This window comes from Mirounga angustirostris, unplaced genomic scaffold (assembly GCF_029215605.1).
Source record: "Mirounga angustirostris isolate CCGP_5_RB_7025 unplaced genomic scaffold, mMirAng1.0.hap1 SCAF_4, whole genome shotgun sequence".
Taxonomy (NCBI): Eukaryota; Metazoa; Chordata; class Mammalia; order Carnivora; family Phocidae; genus Mirounga; species Mirounga angustirostris.
This window is the reverse complement of record NW_026991712.1, coordinates 181,527,235-181,548,666: the sequence shown is the minus strand read 5'-3', so window position 1 is coordinate 181,548,666 and position 21,432 is coordinate 181,527,235. Positions and strand designations below refer to the sequence as shown.

The following is a 21,432-nucleotide window of genomic DNA, read 5'->3' as shown; positions in this document are numbered from 1 at the left end:
GGACGGGTCCTGATGTCCCTTGACAGCTCTCCTCCAGGCTGCTGGGGACGGGGTCAGACCCAGGCGCAGAAGAGCAGACTTGGTGAGCAAGCCACAGGCAGAACCGTCCGGGGCTGACGGGGCTGGGGGAGGTGGACACCTGCTGCCCCTTTCTGCCTGGATGCTTGGCGCTTTGTGACGCAGCCTCCAACCAGCTTCCAGAGTGACAGAAATGGATTGGAGCCCTTCATCGCCGTGGATCCCTGGCACCACTTCTGTAGCATCCCACGTTTCCTGAGTGGCGCTTTGCCAGGCTGGCATCTTGGCTGCTGGGCTTGCCAAGATCCGCATACAAATCCTGTGGGCTTGGAGAGAGGCCTCCATGTAGTCATCAGGGCAAAGTGGTGCCAGGATCCTCAGCCCTCACTCCAGAACTAGCGCTCTCTCTCTCTCTCTCTCTCTCTCTCACACACACACACACACACCCTGAGAATTTATTTGTGATCTTCTGCATGGCTGTCAGTTTGTGCTCAATCTACTTCCATCCCGATCCATAGTTAGTGCCTATTATTTGCAGGGTCCTATAGATGTGATAGGAACAGAGGGAAAAGTGGGATGGAGACCCGTAGGATCTTTCTGTCCAGTCAGAATCTTTTAAAAAAAAAGGCCGATTGCCCCAGCACGAGACGGCACGGGAGGTCTTCAAGAGCTGGACAAAGCTGTGTGGGAGCACTCATAACTGGGGGACGGACGAGGCTTCCTGGAGGAGAGGACATTTGGGATGGACCCCAGAGGACGGGCAGGATTTGGACAGAGAGAGATGGGGGTGGAGAGGTGAGGTTGTTTCAGGCAGAGGGAACAGCCCAAGTGAGAATAGAGACAGGAAAGGAGGGGTGTGTTTGGGGCCCAGGGAATAGTCTCTGGTTGGCTGTGAAGAGGAGGGAGTAGAAGTCGAGGCTACAAAGCCAGGTCGGGGCCACATTATACAAGGTCTTGAGTGCCAAGGTAAGGAGTCCATGGTTAAATGGGAAGGCAACAGGGAGCCAAGGACAGTTTTAAGCAGGCGAGGGTTATGGGTGCCTGGGTGGCTCAGATGGTTAAGCAGGCGAGGGTTAGGCTCAGAGAAATCTCTCAGGAGTATGGGCTGGTCTGGGGCAGGATGGTGCAGAGAAGGTCCTGGCAGAGGAATGGCTCCCCGTGGGTGCATCAGCACTACACACTGAAATCCCCCTCTTGCTGGCCCCCGGCTGGCTCCTGCATGATTTGTGGGGTGCAAAGGGAGGGAGGGAGCAAAGATGGCCCTGAAATTAGCTGGGGTACATTAAACAGACCCACAGCCCCTGGAAGAGTCTTGGCAACAGGATTTCAGTGAGAGAGAGAGAGAGAGAGATGGCTACGGATGGGCTCGTGGTGCCTTGAGGGTGTGGGGACAGGCTTCCTCTCTGGGCTCTGCAGAGGAGGGGCTGTCCCCTGAGACAGCGCCCCGGGGGCGGGTCAGCGAGCTCAGACCTTGGCTCTGGGAGTCACTGACTAGCTTCGTGTCAAGCACAGGCCCGCGGCTCAGCCCACCCGTCCTTCTCTGCAAGCTTCGCTGGCCTCTTCCTGCACTTCTGGAGTGACCTGCCTCACCGACTCCCACTGCGGGAGGGGGGATTCCAAAGCTTCCCTCCCAGGAGGGCGCTCTGTGGGCTTCTCCGGGGCTATTGTCCCTGCGAGACAGAAGGGCTGGGCCGGGCGGGGGACAGCATCCCACACAGCCTCAAAGCCTTTCTCAGCCACACGGAGAGCTAAGTCTGGCCAACGCCAGCCTGGAGAGCAGCCCACATCTGCCTCAGGCCTGGAAACCGGGTTTGAGGGGTTCCTGGGAGCAGAACAATACTTGACTGACAGGCCTTTAGAATGGGCCCCTCCTCCCGCCCAGCTGCTCAGGAGCTCCGGAGCGCGGCCTGGCTGCCTGAGCTGGGCCTCCAGAGCCCTCATTATGGAAAGGCTGGAGGTGAGGCCGAGGGGGCAGCATCGTCTTGTGGCCTGTGAGGCGGCCAGGAGGGCGGGCCAGGGCTGCACGGTGTATACTCTTAGGAATGCAAGGCTGTGTGAAGAGACTGGAGTTGTCACCCCAAGCCATCCCACGGTCCCACACAGCTCCGAGGACGTGCATGCAGCTCCCGAGGTGGGAGGGGATATAGGGCAGCCTCTTTCTCTCAGTCCATGGTTCCAGGAAGAGCAGAACTAAGGGCAGTGGTGGGGACAGGACCTGGGCCTCCAGGGGACCAGCACACTCCTGGCTGGGATAAAGGGAGAGCAGGATAAAGGATGGTGGGGACCAGGCGAGGTGGGAGGAGCTAATCCCCCCCTCTGGCCCCTCACCCCCTCAGAGTGGGTCAGCCCGGCTGGGCCCCAGCCTCCCTGTCCCACCTACCCTCCCCGCCCATGACCATTCCTGGGGCCTCACTGGGAGTTGGCTAAAGATGAACCTGGTGGGGGTGCAGGGGGGCGGGCAGTGAGGTGGGAGAGAGTTGCAGGGACTGAGAGGGCTGGAGGGAGAGATGCTGGGAATTATCACAGGCCCACCAACCTTTCCTCAGCCCTGGGCGATCCCAAGGCTGCAAATCACAAGGAAATGGTTGTGTAAGCACCTCTGCCTGCCTAATGGATACGTAGGAGGCCCGGGGAGGCCATAAAAATTCAATCAGCCTGGCTAGCCTGGTGCCGAACTTGTCCAGACGCTGTGAGACTGGTACAGAGGTGAGGGCCGTGGGGGAGGGCCGCAGAGGAGGGCTGCAGGGGGAGGTCTCCAGACTTCAGCAGACACCCCACCCCACCCCATCCACAGGGCTTATGAGCCTTAGCTCCGAGGTCCTCCGGGACATCCGGCGGTCACTCCCTCCTTCCACAGGAGGAGGCCCCACGTCTGGTGGAGAATGGGGGGTGACCCTGAGGGTAGGTCAGGGTCAGTTCACCCCACTCAGCAGGCGGCAGAGCCAAGCTTCCAGAGTTCCTCAGCCCCAGCGGGGACAGAGCTGGGTCAGAACCTGCCGGGCCCTTGGAGGGAAAGAAAGGAGCAAGGACAGGACTGGGCTGTCTTGGGGCAGCCGTGAGCGAGGTTCAGAGCACAGACATGGCAATGCCAAGTACGCCAGTTAATTTCTGCTGCAGAAAATGCTGGGAGCCACCTCGGACGCTTGTCGAAAGGACAAAGTGATATAAATTCCCGCGAAGCACTAAAGCTGATTCCTGCCTCGGGCACGTGCTCAGAGAAGCTGTTCTGTTCCTTTGAATTTACGCTTTGAGTCAAGCCTCGGGGATGACAGGCCTATTTCTGAGCTTGGAAGGACTCAGCTCATTCTGGGGGACTTGGCAAAGGGCAGAGGTGCGTGTGGAGAAAGGGATTCTAGACTCATCTGGAAGCTGGATGTTGCTTAAACTAAACCAGGGCTTCCCAGCCTTGGCACTGTGGTCTCTCTGGGCCGGGAAGTCTCCATGGTGGGGTCATCCTGTGAGCTTTGGGGCGTCCAGCAGCATCCCTGACCCCAGCCCCTGGAATAGCAGCACCACCCGGCTGTGACAACTAAAAATGTCTCCAGGCATTGCCAAATGTCCCCTGGGGGCAAAGTTGTCCTCGATCCCTGTTGAGAGACACCCGGGCTCTAATAATGTGGGCCAGGGGACTTGGAAATGGGGAAGCAGAAGAGGAGGAGGGCTGCTAAGCTGTCCACTCATGGTGTTGCTTTTCTTCCAGACCAGAGCTCATGGCTGGGCCCAGCACCCACATTGTCCCTATGCTGTTCCTCGCCCTCCTGGTGCTCCTGGAGCTGAGCCTGGCAGGCTCCCTGGGACCTGGAACCCTTGCTCGGAACCTTCCCGAGAATCACATCGACCTCCAGGACCCAGCACTGTGGATGCCTCCAGCCAGCCACCACCGCCGGCGGGGTCTGGGCAAGAAGGAGCGGGGCCCAGGCATGCCCGGCCGGGCCCAGGACGGAACTGTGGTTTCCACCACCAGGCAGGCCTCCAGGCTGCCAGGAGCAGGGGAGCTGCTGCCTGGGCAGAGTCCTGCAGGCCTGGTGCAGGACAAGGAGCTGCTCCTGGGGCTGGCGCTGCCCTACCCTGAGAAGGAGAACCGGTCTCCTGGGTCAGAGAGGGTCAAGAAACGCAGCAGGGAGCATAAGAGGCGCAGAGAGAGGTTGAAGCTGCACAGAGGTAGCGGAGGTCTGCGGGGGCTGGGGTCCTGCCCTGGAAGGGAGGGGTGGGGGGATGGGGGAAGGTCATACCCAAATGGCCAAGGGGGCTCTCCAAGCAGGAGGGGGAGGCTGTGAGTGAAGTGTCAATGATGTGAGGAGACTGGGAAGATATCCAGAGGCCCCAAAGAGGGCAGGCAGTGAGCCCCCAGAGGAGGGGAGGGGTCTGTCAAAAGTCAAAGTGATCTGGAACAGGGGAAGAGAGGGATACATAGCTTTCGAAGCTCCATCTTAACAATGAACGATCCTCCTAAGTCAGGAAGTTCTACCTGTGTCTGACCTAAATCCACCCCACTATGAGCCCTGAACTGAGAAGCACTAGTTCAGTGCCCTCTAAGCACATCACTTAATCAACTCTGAAGCCCAGAGCGGGGACCAAGCACTTAGAAACCTGACGCTGGGTCTGCCCAAGTTCGGGTTGTGACTCTGCAGCTTACTGGCCATGTGCCCTGGGCAAGTCACCTCTCTGTGCCTCAGTTTCTCCCTCTGCAAAATGAGGATAATTTTGCATCCCATCTACCCTCAGGGTCGATTCATAGATGACTTAGATGCTCAGAATGGCACCTGGCAAGCATCAGGGGCAATGAGCAGTAGCTAATTCTCAACTTGCTCTCGACGTGGAATCACTGGCCTCCGACCCGGACACAGATGACCCAGGGAGAGACGAGGTGTCCTTATCCCTCCAGCCTCTGCCCTGTGTGTCTCTTGGGGTGCTCCCCTGCAGCCCTGCTCACCTTCTTTTAAGTTTCCCCCACATCCCCAAATCCCTGTGAGGGCCCCACTGCCCCCTGGCCCCAGCTGCCCCCTCCCTTTGCCCACTGAGTCCTTGAACAAACATGCCCCAGCAGCTCCATCCAGGCGGTTCCTCCTGTCTCACCAGGCCCCAAGGCCACCAGGCAACCTCAGCTTCCAAGTCTCTTCAAGTGACCAGACGGCCTCCTGGGCAGACCAAGTTCCACAAACGTGGGGCAAGTGTTCTGTAGGAGGAAAGTGATGGAGACTCGGCACCCCCTTCACCTGCATCAGCTGGGGCTTGCTTCCCTGCCAGGCCTACTGAGACCCCCCCCCACCAGGTGGACAGAACACGGTTGAGAGACCCCAGCTTAGACGTAGCCTCCCACCCCTTGAGGTCACGTTTCAGGTTGGGGAGGGGACGCCGGCATCCTCGGAGCATGAACTCATCCCTGGCTCAGCTCCAGGCCCCAGCTCCATCAGGCCAAGGGGGCCTTCCTAAGGGAGTCAGTGTGTTGGGTGCATGGAGGAGGGGACAGTGGAAGTCTAGAGGCCAGGCCCAGCCCTGCTAACCTGCTGTGGCGTTCCAGTTGACTGGGCCCCAGTTTCCCTGTCTATCAAAGGAATGGAGTGGATTCAGTGGTCCCTAAGTCCCCTATCTACTCTCTGGGGTTCGCTTCTGGAGGGCGAGGTGGCCCCAAAGGACCCAGCCAACCTTAAAGTCAGATCTTGCCTGAGAAAAAGAGGTAAGGAGGAGCCTGGGCCCCCCAGCTTCTCTCAAACTCCCTTTGTTCTTGATCACCCCCAACCCTGCACACTCTCTCCCCCTCACACTCAACCTACCGCAATGCCCATGGGTCTTGGAAGGTGGCATCAGTGGTTAAAAAGCATTGGTTTTGTGCTCAGATGGACCTGGGTTTGAATCCAGGCTCTGCTGTCCTCTGGCTGTGTGTCCTGAGGCAAGTTGCCTAAACTCTCTGTGCTTTAGATTCCTCCCCTGTAGGTGAAACTGAAGAAGCACCCATCTCCTAAGAGTTCCTACGGTGGTTAGACGAAATAATGCTTGTAAGGCAGGACCCAGCATACACCAGGGGCCTGGCACACAGCAAGTGCTTAATAAACAGGGTGATGATTATCACCACATAGGAAGCACTCGTTTATACATGATAAGCTGCGGCTCTTACCTTCTCAAAGTCTCTGCCCCCGCTGCAATGCCTCTTAGCCTCATCACGTGACTCCCCTCCTCAACCTTCACCTCCTCCAGGAAGCCTTCCGTGGTTAATCCCACTAGTTCCCATTTGTTACACTTGCACCCCTGGCTGCACCCACCAACCCGGACTTGAACTTGCTGGAATATTGCTTTAGAGAGAGAATCCTTGGGCTGTCTCCCCAACAACACCACAAATTCATTCAAGACATTCCCTCCCTCTTCTTTCCCTGCCACCCCAGTCCCTCATTTCCACCTCCCCAGGAAGGGGGACAGCAGGAATGTTGGCTGAGCCAATGGCTTGTCACATGGTCCCTGCCGCCTCCCTGCTTGCAGTTGGAAATGTGAGTTTTGATGTGGGCTGACACAGGGCGGTGAGCAGATAAAGCCCCTGTGTTTCCCCCTCCGTGTCTCAGGCCGAGCTGTGGTCCGAGGTCCTAGCTCCCTGATGAAGAAAGCAGAACCCTCCGAAGACCCGGCACTGGATGCCACGATGGAGGAGTCCTCCACCAGCCTGGCCCCCACCATTCTCTACCTAACCACCTTTGAAGCAGTACCTGCCACAGAAGAGTCCTCGATCCTGCCCGTCACATCCCTGTGGCCCCAGGTAAGGGGCCCCAGAACAGCCTCAGAGTACATTCAGGGAGACTGAGGCCCGGAGATGGGAGGGAGTTGGTTGAAGCCATGGAACCAGGTCTCCTGATGCCCGTCCAGCTCAGCTACGGCCCAGCATTCGCTCTGTCCTGAAAGGGCTGTTGCTGTCCGGGAGAGCGTGGTCCTAGGGGCTCACTCCAGGGACGGGCAAGGAAGCAAGCACCAGCTCATCATGCTGGCTCTGCATGGAAAAGAGCGGGGACCTCGGGGGAGAATTTGATACATACCCAAAAGTCCAGAGAATTTTTAAAACCATGTCCCCCGGGCACCTGGGCGGCTCAGTCGGTGAAGCGTCTGCCTTCAGCTCAGGTCCTGATCCCAGGGTCCTGGGATCGAGCCCCGCGTCGGGCTCCCTGCTCGGCGGGAAGTCTGCTTCTCCCTCTCCCTCTGCCCCTCCCCCTGCTCCTGCTCAAGCTCGCTCTGTCTCTCAAATGAATAAATAAAAAAATCAACAAAAGGTGCATCCTTCTTGGACCCCTTTTGTGGCTTTGAATTTTTTTCCAAATAAAATTATTGAAGATGATCAGTAAAGTATATGTATAGAAGAAATAAAACTTTTTAAGCAGTAGATCGTTCTTACTCCCTTTGGGTCTCATACCCCCTTGAGGTTCTTTTATTTTAAGATTTTATTTTTAAGTAATCTCTACACTCAATGTGGGGCTTAAACTCACAACCCCTAGATCAAGAGTCATATGCTCCACCAACTGAGCCAGCCAGGCATCCCTCCCTCCCCTTCAGAGTCTGATAAAAGCTAGGGGCCATCTCCAAGGAATACATGGCGATCCACACTGTTGAAGGCCCCCAGAAACCCATCGGTTGAGAACCCAGCCCTAGAAGATGGCTTTATTGCCCATGTCCTACCGTGTGCTGATCCAGCCCTGAGACTGCTGGCCAGGGCTGTGAGCCCAACTGAGCTGTGGTCTCATGGGCCACAGAGAGCTGATAACTTTTGCAGAGGAGAGAAGGGGCAGGGAAGTGAGTGGCTTGGCTTCATCCAGCTCCCCTCAACAACACAGGTGTAGAAACCTTGAGCAGGTGCAACTGCTTTCCCAGCCCCTCCCCCAGGGGCCCAAGGGATAACTCACCCGTCTGCATCCATACCATCCTGCAGGATGGTGGCTCCTGGAGCTTGAGCCTTAGGCAGCTGTTCCCTGTCCCTGGGGCTGGGATTTCAGGCTGCCCAGCAGGGGACAAGCTGGCCTCTGAGGAGTCCCTTCTTTGCCGTTTGGCCCCGGGGTCCCACATTTCCGCTCCCACCTGTTGGGAGCTCCAGCTTCACTCTTCTCCGTGCCCCTTCTGCAGGCTCAGCCCAGGCCTGATGGGGAGGTGATGCCCACACTGGACATGGCTTTGTTCGACTGGACCGATTATGAAGACTTAAAACCTGAAGTCTGGCCCTCTGCTAAAAAGAAAGGTATGTCCACCTCCCCGGCCACCCCATGCCTGGGCTCCCTCCCCCGCCCACTGTCTATTGGGGTGAGGGCCCCAGTGAGCCCAGCCTGACCTACAGATGTCCAGAGTGGAAGGGCATGCAGTCTAAACTGGGACTAACACCCAAAACGCAAATGCCGTTATCAAGTGCTGATCGCAGGCCAAATGTTTTCCTCTACCAACTCATTTTCCCCTGAAAAACCAGCTGTTGGGTCTACCCTGCTATTGATCCCATTTTAGAGAGGAGAAGACTAAGGCAGAGAGAGAGGTAGAGTCTTATCCACACAACACAGCGCAAGTGGCAGTATGAGCCCCTGTGCTCAGTCTCTCTGCTCTGCTGGGCGTCAGCTTCTGACGACACATCTTCTTGTCCCCAGAGAAACACCGGGGTAAACTCTCCAGCGATGGTAACGAGACATCACCAGCTGAAGGGGAGCCGTGCGACCATCACCAAGACTGCCTGCCAGGTACCCAAGCAGCACCCACGTTCAGAGCAGGAGGCTGGGTGCCAGGGGAGCCCGTGCAGGGCTGGGGCCGTTCCCAGGCCCACGAGCAGGGCCTGTGGGTCCCTGACCCTTTAGAGAGGACAAATGATAACAATCAGGGCTACCGCTCTACTGAGAGTTGCTGTCGTCCTGTATTAAATCCTCATAGCAACCCTGAGAAAGGGCCTCTCTCATCCCGTGTTCAGGTAAGGAAACCGAACCTCAGAGAGACTGAGTGTCTCGGCTGAGGTCACACAGCGAGGAGGTAGCTCAAACCTGGGTCTGTGTGGTTCTTCACCCCTGCCCCATGTTGTTTCAAGTCAGGATGAGCCCTCTCTCGACTTCTTCCTCCTAACACCTGCTCGGGCTTAATTCTGTCCTTGTCCCCTTATGACACTGCCGGGCTTTGTGGGGGTGGGGGGTGAGGGGGATGCCGTCATGACACCCTCCCTGTATAGCAGCTGAGCCCATCATACAGTCTACAAACAAGGGGCTTGACATTGGGACTGCTGGCCCTTGGCCCTTGTTGGTTCAGTTCGGGCCCCGGGAAGCAGATACCGAGGTGGGGTTCCAAGTGCAGGAGGTTTATTCTGGGGAAGAGGGAAGACCTGTGAATGGCAAAAGGGGGGAGGAAGCAGGAATGGACCCAGAAACCTGTGATGCAGTCTCAGCCTGATGGGGAGCTCCAGAGCAAGACTGCCTGCTGACGGAGGCCCCATTGGGCAGGACCGGCCAGGGCCAGGCCCTGGTCCCCCTGCTGGGGGGTGGGGCTGCTGGGGAACCAGCGTGACATCAGCCCGGTGGTTCCTGAAGGTGCAAACACTGGAGGCCGCCAGCTCACTGCTGTCCTCACCTCCGGACAGCACGGGGGTGAGGCGGGGAGACCCAAGCGGCCCACTTCCACAGTGCCATGCTTGTTAATTCAGCGGCCAGACTATTCCACAAAATAGCAACCAAAGCAGCAATGCGGCGCTGTCTAAGGCAGACCACCAGCTCCGGGACAGGCTGTTGCGTCTCCAAACCATTGTTTTCACCCTGAGCAGAAAGAAAAGGCTTGAGTTTGGGCCAACTGGGCAGTGGCCCTAGGAGCTGACTGGGTCTGTGGGGGGCGAACCGCTGCCTCAGGCCTCCCTGGGGCCTCCCTGGGGCCCTCCCGCTGCTCCCCGGGGAGCTTCAGTTTCCCCATCTGTCAAGGACGTTGGTGGCAATGATCCTGGAGGCCCCTCCCAGCTCCAAGCTGATTTCACCCCACCCCCAGCTGCTCCGCCCCCTCTCCCTGGGAGGCCGTCCCACACTGCCCTCGCTCCGCCCATGATCTATCAATTGCCCATCTGGGGCAGCTGGGGTCTCCGCCACCGGCCCCCCGGGGGCCCTGACCATGCTATCCGTCGGTGGTCCCGGTAGGGAGCCTTGTGCATCAGATGGCGCACCCTGCCATGGAGATGATGGATCTCCCGCCCAGCGGGGCCGTGTGCACGTGGGCCGGGGGTGGGGGGCGGTGGGGGGGGGTCCAGGCCGCTGGGCTGACGGTGGCCTTGCTGTGTGGGCAGGCACCTGCTGTGACCTGCGAGAGCATCTCTGCACGCCCCACAACCGCGGCTTCAACAACAAATGCTTTGATGACTGCATGTGTGTGGAAGGTGAGCCCCGCTCTCTCGGGGAGGGGGGTGCCCCTGTGCTCCCGGGGCCACTAAAGCCCTTCTTCTCCAAGCTGGTTCTGCGCGGAATGGGGGCCAAGACTTCCGTGCGGAGGGTGGACGGAGGGCCCAGGGGCCCGGGGCGGAGGAGAGGGCAGCGGGATCCCTGGCGAGCTGAAGACGTGAGCAAGAACAGCTTTGCTCCGTGCCTTCCCAGTCTGTGAACTCATGCAGTCTCCATTCCTGGCATCGCTTCTCAGATTTGCTTTTCTCACCTCTTGAAATACAAGCTGGCATGATCTCCTAGGATCTGGAGGTGGGAGAAGGGAGGAGAGGAGCACATTCTTTATATAAGATCAAATCTGAGAAGGCTGGTACACCAGAATTCTACCCCAGGGGAGGCATTCCAAGTGTGAGAATGAGGGGTTGGGGGGGTGGGTTTCCCAGCCCTGTCCCAGGGGGGATGCACTTGGCCAGCTATGTCCTTAGCTCTTCTGAGCTCCCAGCTGCAGCGGGCGTGCCCTCCTGCCCAGGTGTGCCCCGGCGGGCGTGCCAGGCTCTGTGCCGAGCACTTCACTCCTGTTATGATCATCCTCACAACCATCCCACGAAAGGAGCTCTTACCATCACCATTTCACACCTGAGCGAACTGAGGCACAGAGAAGTTAAGCGACTTGCCCATAGTCACACAGCTAGAAAAGTGGGGGAATATTTTTAATTTTATATTCTGAAAAACTTCAAATACTCGTGTTTGCAATAATGAACCCCCATGTCCCGTCACTCAGCTTCAATACTTACCAGCTCACTGCCAGTCTCTGCTGTCTCTCCCCCACTCAGTTCCCCATTCCAGTATGATTTTGAAGCAACTCTGGGGAGTTTACAGATCGTTCATCTGTGAATATTTCAGTATATAGCTCTCTTTTTTTAAAAAAAAGATTTTATTTATTTGACAGAGAGAGACAGCAACAGAGGGAACACAAGCAGGGGGAGGGGGAGAGGGAGAAGCAGGCTTCCCGTGGAGCAGGGAGCCCGATGCGGGGCTGGATCCCAGGGCCCTGGGATCATGACCTGAGCCGAAGGCAGACGCTTAACGACTGAGCCACCCAGGCGCCCCTCAGTATATATCTCTAAAAGATAAGTACTCTTTGAAAAATAAAATACTGGGGCACCTGGGTGGCTCAGTCGGTTGAGCATCCGACTCTTGGTTTCGGCTCAGGTCATGATCTCAGGGTTGTGGGATCGAGCCCCGTGTCGGACTCTGTACTGAGTGTGGAGTCTGCTTGGGATTCTCTCTCTCCCTCTCTCTCTGCCCCTCACCCCTTGCTTGCGCACACACACACTCTCTCTAAGGAAAACAAACAAACAAACAAACATGAACAATAATTACTCAATATCGTTCGGTAGCTAACTGGTTGTTCACATGCCCTGAGTTGGAGAATTTGGTCTTGGTCCTTCTATTAACCATCCTTAGATACGAGCCCTATTTTTGCTCATATGAGCCTCAAAAATTATCTGCTGTGCAAGCAATAAAGCTACTTGGGTCTAGTCAATCAAGAAATATCTATTGAGTGCTCACGACGTGTCCAGTACCATTCTGGAGACTTGAGATTAGATTCAGCCGCTAAGAGAACAGGCAAACTGCCCCTCTGGATTCCATTCTAGTGAGATGTGCACATAGTAAGCAAATGCAGAGATGAGATGTCTTTAGAAAGAAATAAGGGCTGTAACAAAAATCAGGGTGGTGTGATGAGGAGTCAGAGTTGTTTTAGAAAGGACAGACAGGAGGGGACAGCAGAACCGGCCAGCTGAGGATGGGGGTGCGGGGCGGGAGAGCCCCAGGCATGAAGCAGGGCAGAAGCCAGGACCTCGGGCAGGAACAGGGCTGGCGTGTTTGAGTGGGCCTGGCACACAGTGGCCAACAGAGAAGGTGGTCCCAGGGCCAGGTGGGAGAAGCTGGTGGGGAGGATCACACAGGATCTTTTGATTTATAATTGGAAGTCACAGGCAGGTTTTAAGCTGGAGAATGACATGGTCTGGCTGCAGGACTCTGGGGGGCAGGAGTGGAGACAGAGAGGTGAGGGGATGGAGGCAGGCAGGGGTGGGAGGGGCAGGAGATGCTGGGAAACTTATCTTCTGTTACCTGCGTGCAGGGTTGGGGACCCATTTCACAGAGCAGGAGACTGAGGTGTGGAGCGGGCCAGAGGGCACTCTAGTCCACAGAGTCCAGAACAGTGCTGAGGCCCAATCATAGTCCTTGGCCTCCAGGTCCAACCCGGGCGCCCAGGCGAGGGGGATGTGGCCCTACTGAGTCCAGGAATCCTTCCTTCTTTCCTCCCCTGGACCTGGGAGGGGGCAGCTTTGCAGGCATCCAAAAGATGTATCTGCATCCAAAGCCCTATCTGCTCATTTCCTCTGATCCGTCTGGCACTGGTCAGTCCTGGAGGAAACTCTTGCTTCCTCCCTGGAGACTCAGGCTCCAGAAAAAAAAGAAGAATGGAAATGACAGCTTGGGCAGCTCATTAAAGCTGGTCCAGGAGGAGTTTGTCACTAAGATGACACACCAGAGGGATCTAGGTGAGGCCGGGAACCCTCATGAGGACCAAGAGTCCTGAGGACTTCTGAGGGCCCAGGGCTGATGTCCAGCAGTCAAGGCCAGCCTGAGTTGTGGAGGGTTCCAGAAGGGCTTCTGTGGGAACCAAGCACTCCTGCTCATGAATCCTCTGCCCCTTTCCAAGTGTCACTTGTGTGACCTCATGTCTAGATGCCCAGTGACCCAGGTGTAAATTCTAGGCCCCTAAGCACAAACTTCACAGCAGTTCCTTTATTCTCTTGGTAGTGACATAAGTGACTCTTCAAGTAGCAATGTCCTCTCTCCCTGGGGTCAACTCCTAACCTGAAGTGTGGGGATTGCTCAGGCCACACTCACATCCCTTGCCCCTACCACCAAGAGGAGGTGGCCTTCTGAGGCCTTAAATAAAAATTATGTCTACCCATGTATCTCAGGGGATGCCTGTGGTCATGACAGAGAGAGCTTCAGCTCTGAAGCCCTCCCACTGGTGGGCCAAAAGGGCCACACTGACTTTAGTTTGAGTGGTCAGGGAGGGTCTCTGAGACCTGAAGGCCACAAAGAAGCCAGCGATGCAAAGAGCTTGTGGAAGGAAGTTTGGCTGTGAGAACAGCAAGTGCAAAGGCCCTGAGGCAGAACATGGTTGGGGCCACAAAGGAGCCAATGATGCAAAGAGCTTGGGGAAGGGGGTTTGGCTGCAAGAACAGCAAGTGCAAAGGCCCTGAGGCAGAACATGGCTGGCTATTGAGGAAAAGCAAGAAGACTGAGTGTGGCTGGAGCTCATGAAGAGGGGAGTGGGAAGTGAAGAGGGCAGAGAGGAGGCAGGCCCAGGTCCCAGGGGGTCTTGTAAGCCAGAGTAGGAAGTTTGGATTTCCTTTTGAGTGCAAGGGGCGGGGGGGCACGGGAGGTTTTATAGGGGAGAGCAGAACCTGCATTCCTTTACAAATTTTTTTAATAGACCTTTTTTTTTTTTTTTTTAGCAGTTTGGGTTTACAGAAAAGTGGCACAGAAAACACGGTTTTCATATACCCTCTCCCCCTGCACAGTCCCCCTGTTATTACTTGCATTAGTGTGGTTCGGCATTTAGAGTGGAGGAACCAACGTTGATAAAGTCCATAACCTGCATTCGCATCCACTCTCCGCATTGTACATTCCATGGGTTTGATAAATGCATCGTAATAGGGACCCACCATTACAGTATCACACAGAATAGTTTGGGGGGCCTTAAATAGCCCCCGTGCTCCATCTGTCCATCCTTCCCTTCGCCCCCAACGATCGCCTTTTTAAAGCCCATTCAGGCTGTCCTGGGAGAGTGGGTGGGTTGTAGGGCAGCGTAGGGTGGTGGTGAGAGGGTGCAGGGAGTCCCAGAGGGCGCAAGGAAGGAAGGGGAGGGCCCTGGCCGTGGGCGCCCCTGACCCCCTGGCCTCTCTCCCCTCAGGGCTGCGCTGCTACGCCAAATTCCACCGGAACCGCAGGGTCACGCGGAGGAAGGGGCGCTGCGTGGAGCCGGAGACGGCCGACGGCGACCAGGGATCCTTCATCAACGTCTAGCGGCTCTGCGGGAGGCGCCTCCCCACCGGCCTGGGGACCGGCGCCCGCGCCGACGTTTCGAGAAGCCGGGCGATTTGTTTAGAACTAGCAGTGGGAGTTCAGATGGGGGACCCGATGACCGAGGCTGCAGGCTCGAGCCCGGGACCCTCAGCCCTGGGAGGGGAGCCCTGGCCCAGGAGCCAAGCTGCAGCACTCCTGCGCCCACCTCCCCGCCCCCGGAGGACCCGCAAGGCCTGCGCCTCCCGGTGGCCTGGTGCTCCGCGTTGGCAACGTCGAGAGCGCCCTCTACTGCCCAACCTCAGCACTGCAGCCGCTTCAAGTCAAACAACGAAGAGGTTTCTGAGCGCGTCAAGAAGGGGAACGGACCAGAGAGACAGAGCACCCCGGCAGATGAGGGCGGAACACCTGTACGTACCAGGCACTGGGCTAAATGCGTGCCATACGTTATCTCATTTAGTTACCACAATGACCTTTCAAAGGAGGCATTATCACCGTTTTACCGGTGAGGAAACCGAGGCAGTTAGTTATAACTGGACTTGTCCAGGGTCCCACATCAGTGCTCCTCAAACCTTAACCTGTGTAAGAATCCCTGGGATCTGGGTAGCATGCAGAGTCTGGTTGGGTCGATTCTGCATTTTTAACAAGCTCTCGGGGGCATGCTGCTGCTGCTGGCGGGAACCCCTCCGAGAGCACCCAGGTCCTAGGGAGTAAATGCCTGAGCCGGGATCTGCACCTGGGCCAAGCCTGTCGGGTTCCTGGGCCCGCATCCTTGCTTCTCCACAACCACGGACTTATTCCAAGTTCTCCATGGCTTTCAGTGAGAGAGAAGCCCTCCCTGGGAGTTCCTTTCACGGTGGTGAGGTCTGCAGGAACAGGCTGTTCTCTTCCTTCCCTGAACAAAGGTGTAGCATCTTTAAAAACAACGCATTGCATTAAGCCCCTGCTTGGTGGTAAGGCATGATTTGGGAAGATTGGCCGCTGCCCTCTGGGAGCTGGTAATCTGAGATATGATGTGTTTGGGGGAAACGATAGTGCTGTTCCTTCTGTTTCTGTGGCTCTGCTCACCCAGTCCCAGGACATGCACTTTGACGTTGCTCTTATAGCTTCTTTAGTTTCATAGTAGTTCATGCCCTTTGAGAATCGAATGCTGATATGGGCTCAAAATAATGCACGCATCGCGCATGTGCACCCACTTTGCATACGGCCTTAGTGGCTTTCAGGCCTCCCACAGACCATCTCTAGACACCCCCGACCCCACCTTTCTGCAGCAGAGCCTACTGAGACATTGGGGCACCTCTGAGGTCAAGGTGTTCTCTGAAACCACCCCCCACAAGCTAGACCCACGATACCCACCCAGAACATCTACCCCAGCAGATCTGGCTCTAGGGGCCACCCCAGGAGAGCCACTTAAACCCCCCACCCCCACACCTGGCACCTCACTCCTCAGCCCTCTGGTCCAGGGCAAACCAGGCTGCAAATGACAAAAGCCCTCCCCATCCAAATTCCTCGCAGGCCTGGACACCTGCCAGAGGAACCACACCCTCGATGCCGGGGCTGTTTACTCCATGGGAAAATCAGTCAGGGTCAGGGGTCTGGCACCAGGCAAAGCAGACGGATCGAGGAGAAACCAAATATCCTTGCTCATGTCTCCCTATTCAAGTTCTATGGGCAAAGGAATCTTAGAGGTGGGGGTGGGGCAGAGGAACTAAAAGAGATCAAAGCCGGCTATTTGGAAATCAAACCCACCAGCAGTTTTGTCTAAGGCTACACCAGACAACACGCATGCTGTGTGAGCTTCATTGGGGGTGGCTGATTTGAGAATGTGATAGAACCCTAAGGGGGGGTGGGCTGCAGGCAGGAAACACAGCATTGCTTATGTCTGGCATCGCAGATGTCTGGGGGGTAACAGTTCAGATGGCCCTGGGGCATCAACAATGGAAAGCACAGAAGGTCAGGACAAAGCTGAAAGGCCCCATGGAACCATCCCCATCTAGCAGGGGAGTTCTGCGATTGGACCTTCGGGCCCTAGCTCTTTGCCCTAGTTACCTTCATTTCATGGTTGCAAAGGTGGGTGGGTAAAAACCTCCTAACCCCAGAGTTAGAGATCCCAGAGCCCCCCTCAGTGTTTAACAAACCTCTCCGCCCGGAAGTTCTTCCTTAGGTCTATCTCAGATTTCTTTGGCTAGTACAGAAGTCAATTCCCCCTAATCCAGGATTCAGCCAACTTCTACCATAAAGGGCAGGTAAATATTTTAGGCTGTGTTCCCATAAAACTACTCATGGAAGCTGAGATGTGAATTTCATATCATGTTCACATGTTACAAACTACTATCTGTCATTTGGTTTTCTAAAACCCGTTTATAAACGTAAAAACCTTTCTTAACTTGCAGATTACCCCAAAACAGGCGGCAGGTTGGATTTGGCCCACAGGCTATCATTTGGCAGATTCGTGCTCCAGTCCACTGGTCTCAAACTTGGCTGCCCGTTAGAATAATTTAGGGAACTTTCAAAGGTACTGATGATGCCCAGGCCCACCTGCAGAGGTGCTGGTTTCATTGGTCTGGGTTGTGTCTGGGCTTCGTGTGTGTTCAAGTCTCCCCCAGGCAACCCTAATGTACAGCTGGGCATGAACTCTGCCCTCGTCCTCCCGACTATGGGAATGCTGCTGGTGACAAACGGCCTGCTCCACCTCTCACCACCATGGTGACCTTAGGAAAGTTCCTTGTGCCTTGATTTCTTCATCTGTAAAATGGGAATAATGACTCTCCCGTCATAGCAATGTTGTGAGAAGTAAACGTAAAATCCTTATAGCGTGTTTAGAACAGTGCCAAGCACATAATAAGCTCCCAGTGTTGGCTAATTTGTTTTCTAGGATAATTTTGGTAGGTGGTCTGTTCTTTGACAATGATCTGTCAAAATCACCACTCAGGCTCCTTCCCCTGCAACACTGGGGCCAGGAGATGCTCCTGTAGGAAAGAGAGGGTGGAGTTCTGGGGTCAAAGAAGTTTGGAAAACTGTTCTGGAATCAGCCCGAGGCAGCAGGTAAAGATCCTGGGTGCAGAGGCAGAGTGGGAAGAGGTGTAAGTGGTATTGGTCTGCGGTGGGGTTCATGAGTTTCAAAAAAATACAACCAGAGGGCGAGCTGAGCAGAAGGCCAAGTGGAAACCAGTAGGTGGTGGTACCACGGGTGGCCCGTGCCCTCCTGCATTCCTTCTGCAGAGTCTTACACCATTCCCCAGAGGTGCGCACGGTTCCCACGGGACTCCTTTCTGGGATTCATCCGGCCATGTGAAGAGTAGCCCCCAAGCCTGCTGGGAATGGGCTGAGGGGCACAGGGTATGAGGGACGAGCCCCATGGGAAAGTGACAGCTTCGCTTGCCCCTTGAGGGGTGACTGAACCACAAGTCAAATCCCAAAGCCACGACCCCTTCTACCGCAGAGATGGATCCTCACTTAAAGCCATACTCAACACACCGAATAAAATCTAGTGCTGAGAGGGTGGGCACAGCCTTGTATGGGATTCACTTTGCAGCAGGAGAGTCAGTGAACTGACATGTAACCTGCAAGGAACATGTTTATAAGACAAGAGAAGAGTAAGGAAAGTGGGTGCCGGGAGGGACACTGAGAGGAGCCAGAAAAGCAAACCATTTAGGATTTCATGGGGCTGGCGCCATCACCCTCCATGATCACCTTTCCTCTTCTGGGAGACAGGAGTGCATGTGTGTGTGTGTGTGTGTGTGTCAGGGAGGGGGGCGGCAGGAATTGGTTTGCAGAACCAAGGACCTTCATTGCAGGGAGTGTGTTTTCTGAATTCTAAGTCAGGACGGGTAGTTTGATACAGGATCCTCAGCCTCTTTTGGGTGCAAGAGGCTTCCTAGTCCCTCTTTATGCAGTGTGGTCCTGGACCAGCAGCAGGGAGGGCATCACCTGGGAGCTCAGCAGAAGCACGGGGTCCTGGGCCCCATCCCCAACCTGCTGAACCAGAATCTCGGGCAGTGGGCCTCAGCCATCTGGGTTTTACCAAGTCCCCAGGCCATTCTTGGGCACGATCAAGTTTGAGACACCCAGGTCTATGATCCATAAGGGGAAACAGAAAAGTTGGATGGTCAGGGACTTTTGGATGATTCAGGGCATTTGCCTTCAGGTGTGAGTTGGCAAATCGGAGATCCGGTTTGCTTGGTTAATAACCAGCAGTGACAAACTCCCAGGCTCTGAGCCCCTGCCTCCTGGGCTGGGAGTGGTCTATTTTCAGAAGAAATCAAGTGGAGCACCTGGGGTGCCCCCCCCCACTGCAGTTGCAGTCATTGGGTTTTCTGACTCTTGGGAACTTCCCTGGGGTGCTGTGGTTCCTCTTTAAAGTGTGGGGGCAGCAGGGGGAGGGGGGGTGCTATGCCCTTGTAGTCCTGTGATGGCGTGTTGCATGCGCTCTCTTGAGCTGTAAATAAAGAGCCGATGGTTAATTAGCTGCCTTCTCATCTCTCTCTGCCTCTCCCGGAGATGATCTGTGTGTGCAGGCAGGGAGCACACTTGGGGCGTTTGGAGGGGACCCTAAGCCGAGTATTTCCTCTGCCACATCTTTGAGCATTTGCTCTGAGCTCAGCAGTAAATGAGACAGTCTCTGTCCTCACCTGGACCTCATCGTGCTCCTTTAACCAGACCTCTTGGTGGGAATGTCATATCTTGACCTCCCTCTCCATTTTAGGGTTGGGGCAGCTGAGGTCCCAAAGAGATGACAAGGCTAGTCACAGCAGGCTGGCCTCATTTGGGGCCTGGGTGGCCACGTGCAGGGAAAAGCAGACGCCACTTTCAGCAGGATGGGGATAAACAAAGCACCGCCTCCTGACGCCGGGCCTGGGCAGGCTCAGATGCCATCTTGGGAAAGAGCACGAACTGGCCAGGGGGGGACCTGGCTCAGCACCAAGAAGGCCATCTCTTATCTTGGGGGCAGCTCCAGCCAGTGCCACCTGCCTCCGCTGACCAGGCCCTGCCAGGCCTGGCTGATTGTGATACAGAGCAAGGCTGTGTTATGGCTCTCAGTGGCTCCACGTCCCAAAGCCAAGCAGGGGTCCAGACTGTCCTGGGGAGAGGCCCTTAAGGGCCTGCTGTCCCTGTGGGAATCTCCCTGCCCAGGCACCACGGAGGGACCGGCTTCTGTAGCCTGGACGCATGGGAATCCAGAGTGTCCCAAAACATGGGCCAGGGATTCCCAGCATCAGGATCCTCTGGGGGAGAAAACCCAAGTTTCTGAGCCCCACCTGGGCCTGGGCCTCGGAATCTCTAGGGATGGGGCTTGGCAAGCTGCATGTTTGACGAGCCCCCTGCCCTAGGTTTGAGAACTGCATCATCAAATCTTCCTGAGAACTCACTTTCCTCCCCACTCAGGCCCCAGGTGGCTGGTGAGCCTCTCGCTGGGGATCGTTCTAGGGAATCGAGCCCAGGAGCTCCCCTTTCATAGAAGCCTCAAAAGTCCTTCCCTCGCTGGCCCAGCTGCTCAGCTCTGCCATCGTAGTGCAAGCCAGTCATAGACAACACTGAAAACGGACATGCACAAATGAATGAGCATGGCTGTGTTCCAGTAAAACTATATTCACACAGAAGGGCAGCAGGCTGGGTCTGCCCATGATCTGTAGTTGCCACCCCCTAAACTATACTGCTGACTCCTGGGTCCAGGTTTTGCAGAAAGGTATGCTAGGCTTTAAAAAACCCCTTCTGGAAGAAGAAGAAGGTAGCGGGAGGGGAAGAATGAAGCGGGGGAAATCGGAGGGGTAGACGAACCATGAGAGACGATGGACTCTGAAAAACAAACAGGGTTCTAGAGGGGAGGGGGGTGGGAGGATGGGTTAACCTGGTGGTGGGTATTGAGGAGGGCACATTCTGCATGGAGCACTGGGTGTTGTGCACAAACAATGAATCATGGAACACTTCATCTAAAACTAATGATGTCATGTATGGGGATTAACATAAGAATAAAAAAAAATTAAAAAAAATTAAAAAACAAAAACAAAAACCCTTCTGTCCTGGGACGTCAACTCAAACCCATCTCTACTCATGAGGGCCGGAGCAGTGCCGAAGAGAGGAGTCAAAGCCAGTTGAACCCAAGGCCACAGGGATTTCAGCTCTCTGCTGGCAGCCTGGGCGCTGCCCTCAGGGGACCAGGTAGCTGGCTTGGGGGTGTATCAGCCAGGGTTCTCCAGAGAAACAGAACCAGTGGAATTTGTATTTATATATCTTTAAATGTCTGTGTATTTGTGTATATCTTCTCTCTATATTTATACAGATTTATTTTAAGGAACTGGCTCACACTGTGGCAGGGGCCAACAAGTCTGAAATCTGTAGGGCAGGCCAGCCGGCCAGAAACTCTGGCAGGAATTGATACTATAGCCTCGAGACCACATCTCTTCTCTGAGACCTCAGTTTTTGCTCTTAAGGCCTTCAACTGATTGGACGAGGCCCACCCACATGATGGCGGCTACTCTCCTTTACTTGGAAGTCAATTGTTTGTAGATGTTGACCAAATCCACAAAATGCTTTCACAGCAGCACCTAGATTAGTGTGCGGTTAAAGCCTCCCATACTGCAGCTGGCCCTGTTGTGACAGAAAACTGGTCATCACAGAGGGGCGTCTGGAGCTCAGCTCCCCAGCTCTGGATCACAGCACGTGGGCACACGGCGGTTGTCTTTGGTGTGTCGTGACATTCTGGGCTTCCTCACTCCTTTGTCAGCCTGAATGTCAGGTGGCAGCAGTGACCGCCGTCTGTCATGTAAGTGGGCACACATGTCTTAGTGTCAGGACTATTCTGGTGGGCGTGGCATGGGGGCAGGTGTATGACAGACACTTGGGTAAGCAAGTGGCTAAACAGAGGCGCTCCTGTCCCTTCATCCCACCCCTCCGTGATGGCGTATCCTGAAACCCACATATTTGTGCCTGGGGGACCACACTGGTGATTGGTCCG

The 21,432-nt window shown here is 55.7% G+C and overlaps 1 protein-coding gene across 2 annotated transcripts; it reads left to right on the top strand.

The window, feature by feature from the left end:
• The first annotated feature begins 3,721 nt into the window (after window positions 1-3,721).
• On the top strand, window positions 3,722-18,827 carry DRAXIN (dorsal inhibitory axon guidance protein). 2 transcript variants are annotated; one of them, XM_064589932.1, is made up of 6 exons: window positions 3,722-4,179; window positions 6,573-6,763; window positions 8,113-8,224; window positions 8,619-8,708; window positions 10,277-10,366; window positions 14,368-18,827. In XM_064589932.1, the coding sequence occupies exons 1-6, from the start codon at window positions 3,729-3,731 to the stop codon at window positions 14,478-14,480; spliced, it is 1,047 nt and encodes a 348-aa protein (XP_064446002.1). In that variant the 5' UTR covers window positions 3,722-3,728; the 3' UTR covers window positions 14,481-18,827. The 2 variants fall into 2 exon arrangements, with proteins under 2 accessions (XP_064446002.1, XP_064446001.1); XM_064589931.1 differs by lacking the exon at window positions 14,368-18,827 and having other exon boundaries at window positions 10,277-10,642.
• The last annotated feature ends 2,605 nt before the right edge of the window (window positions 18,828-21,432 follow it).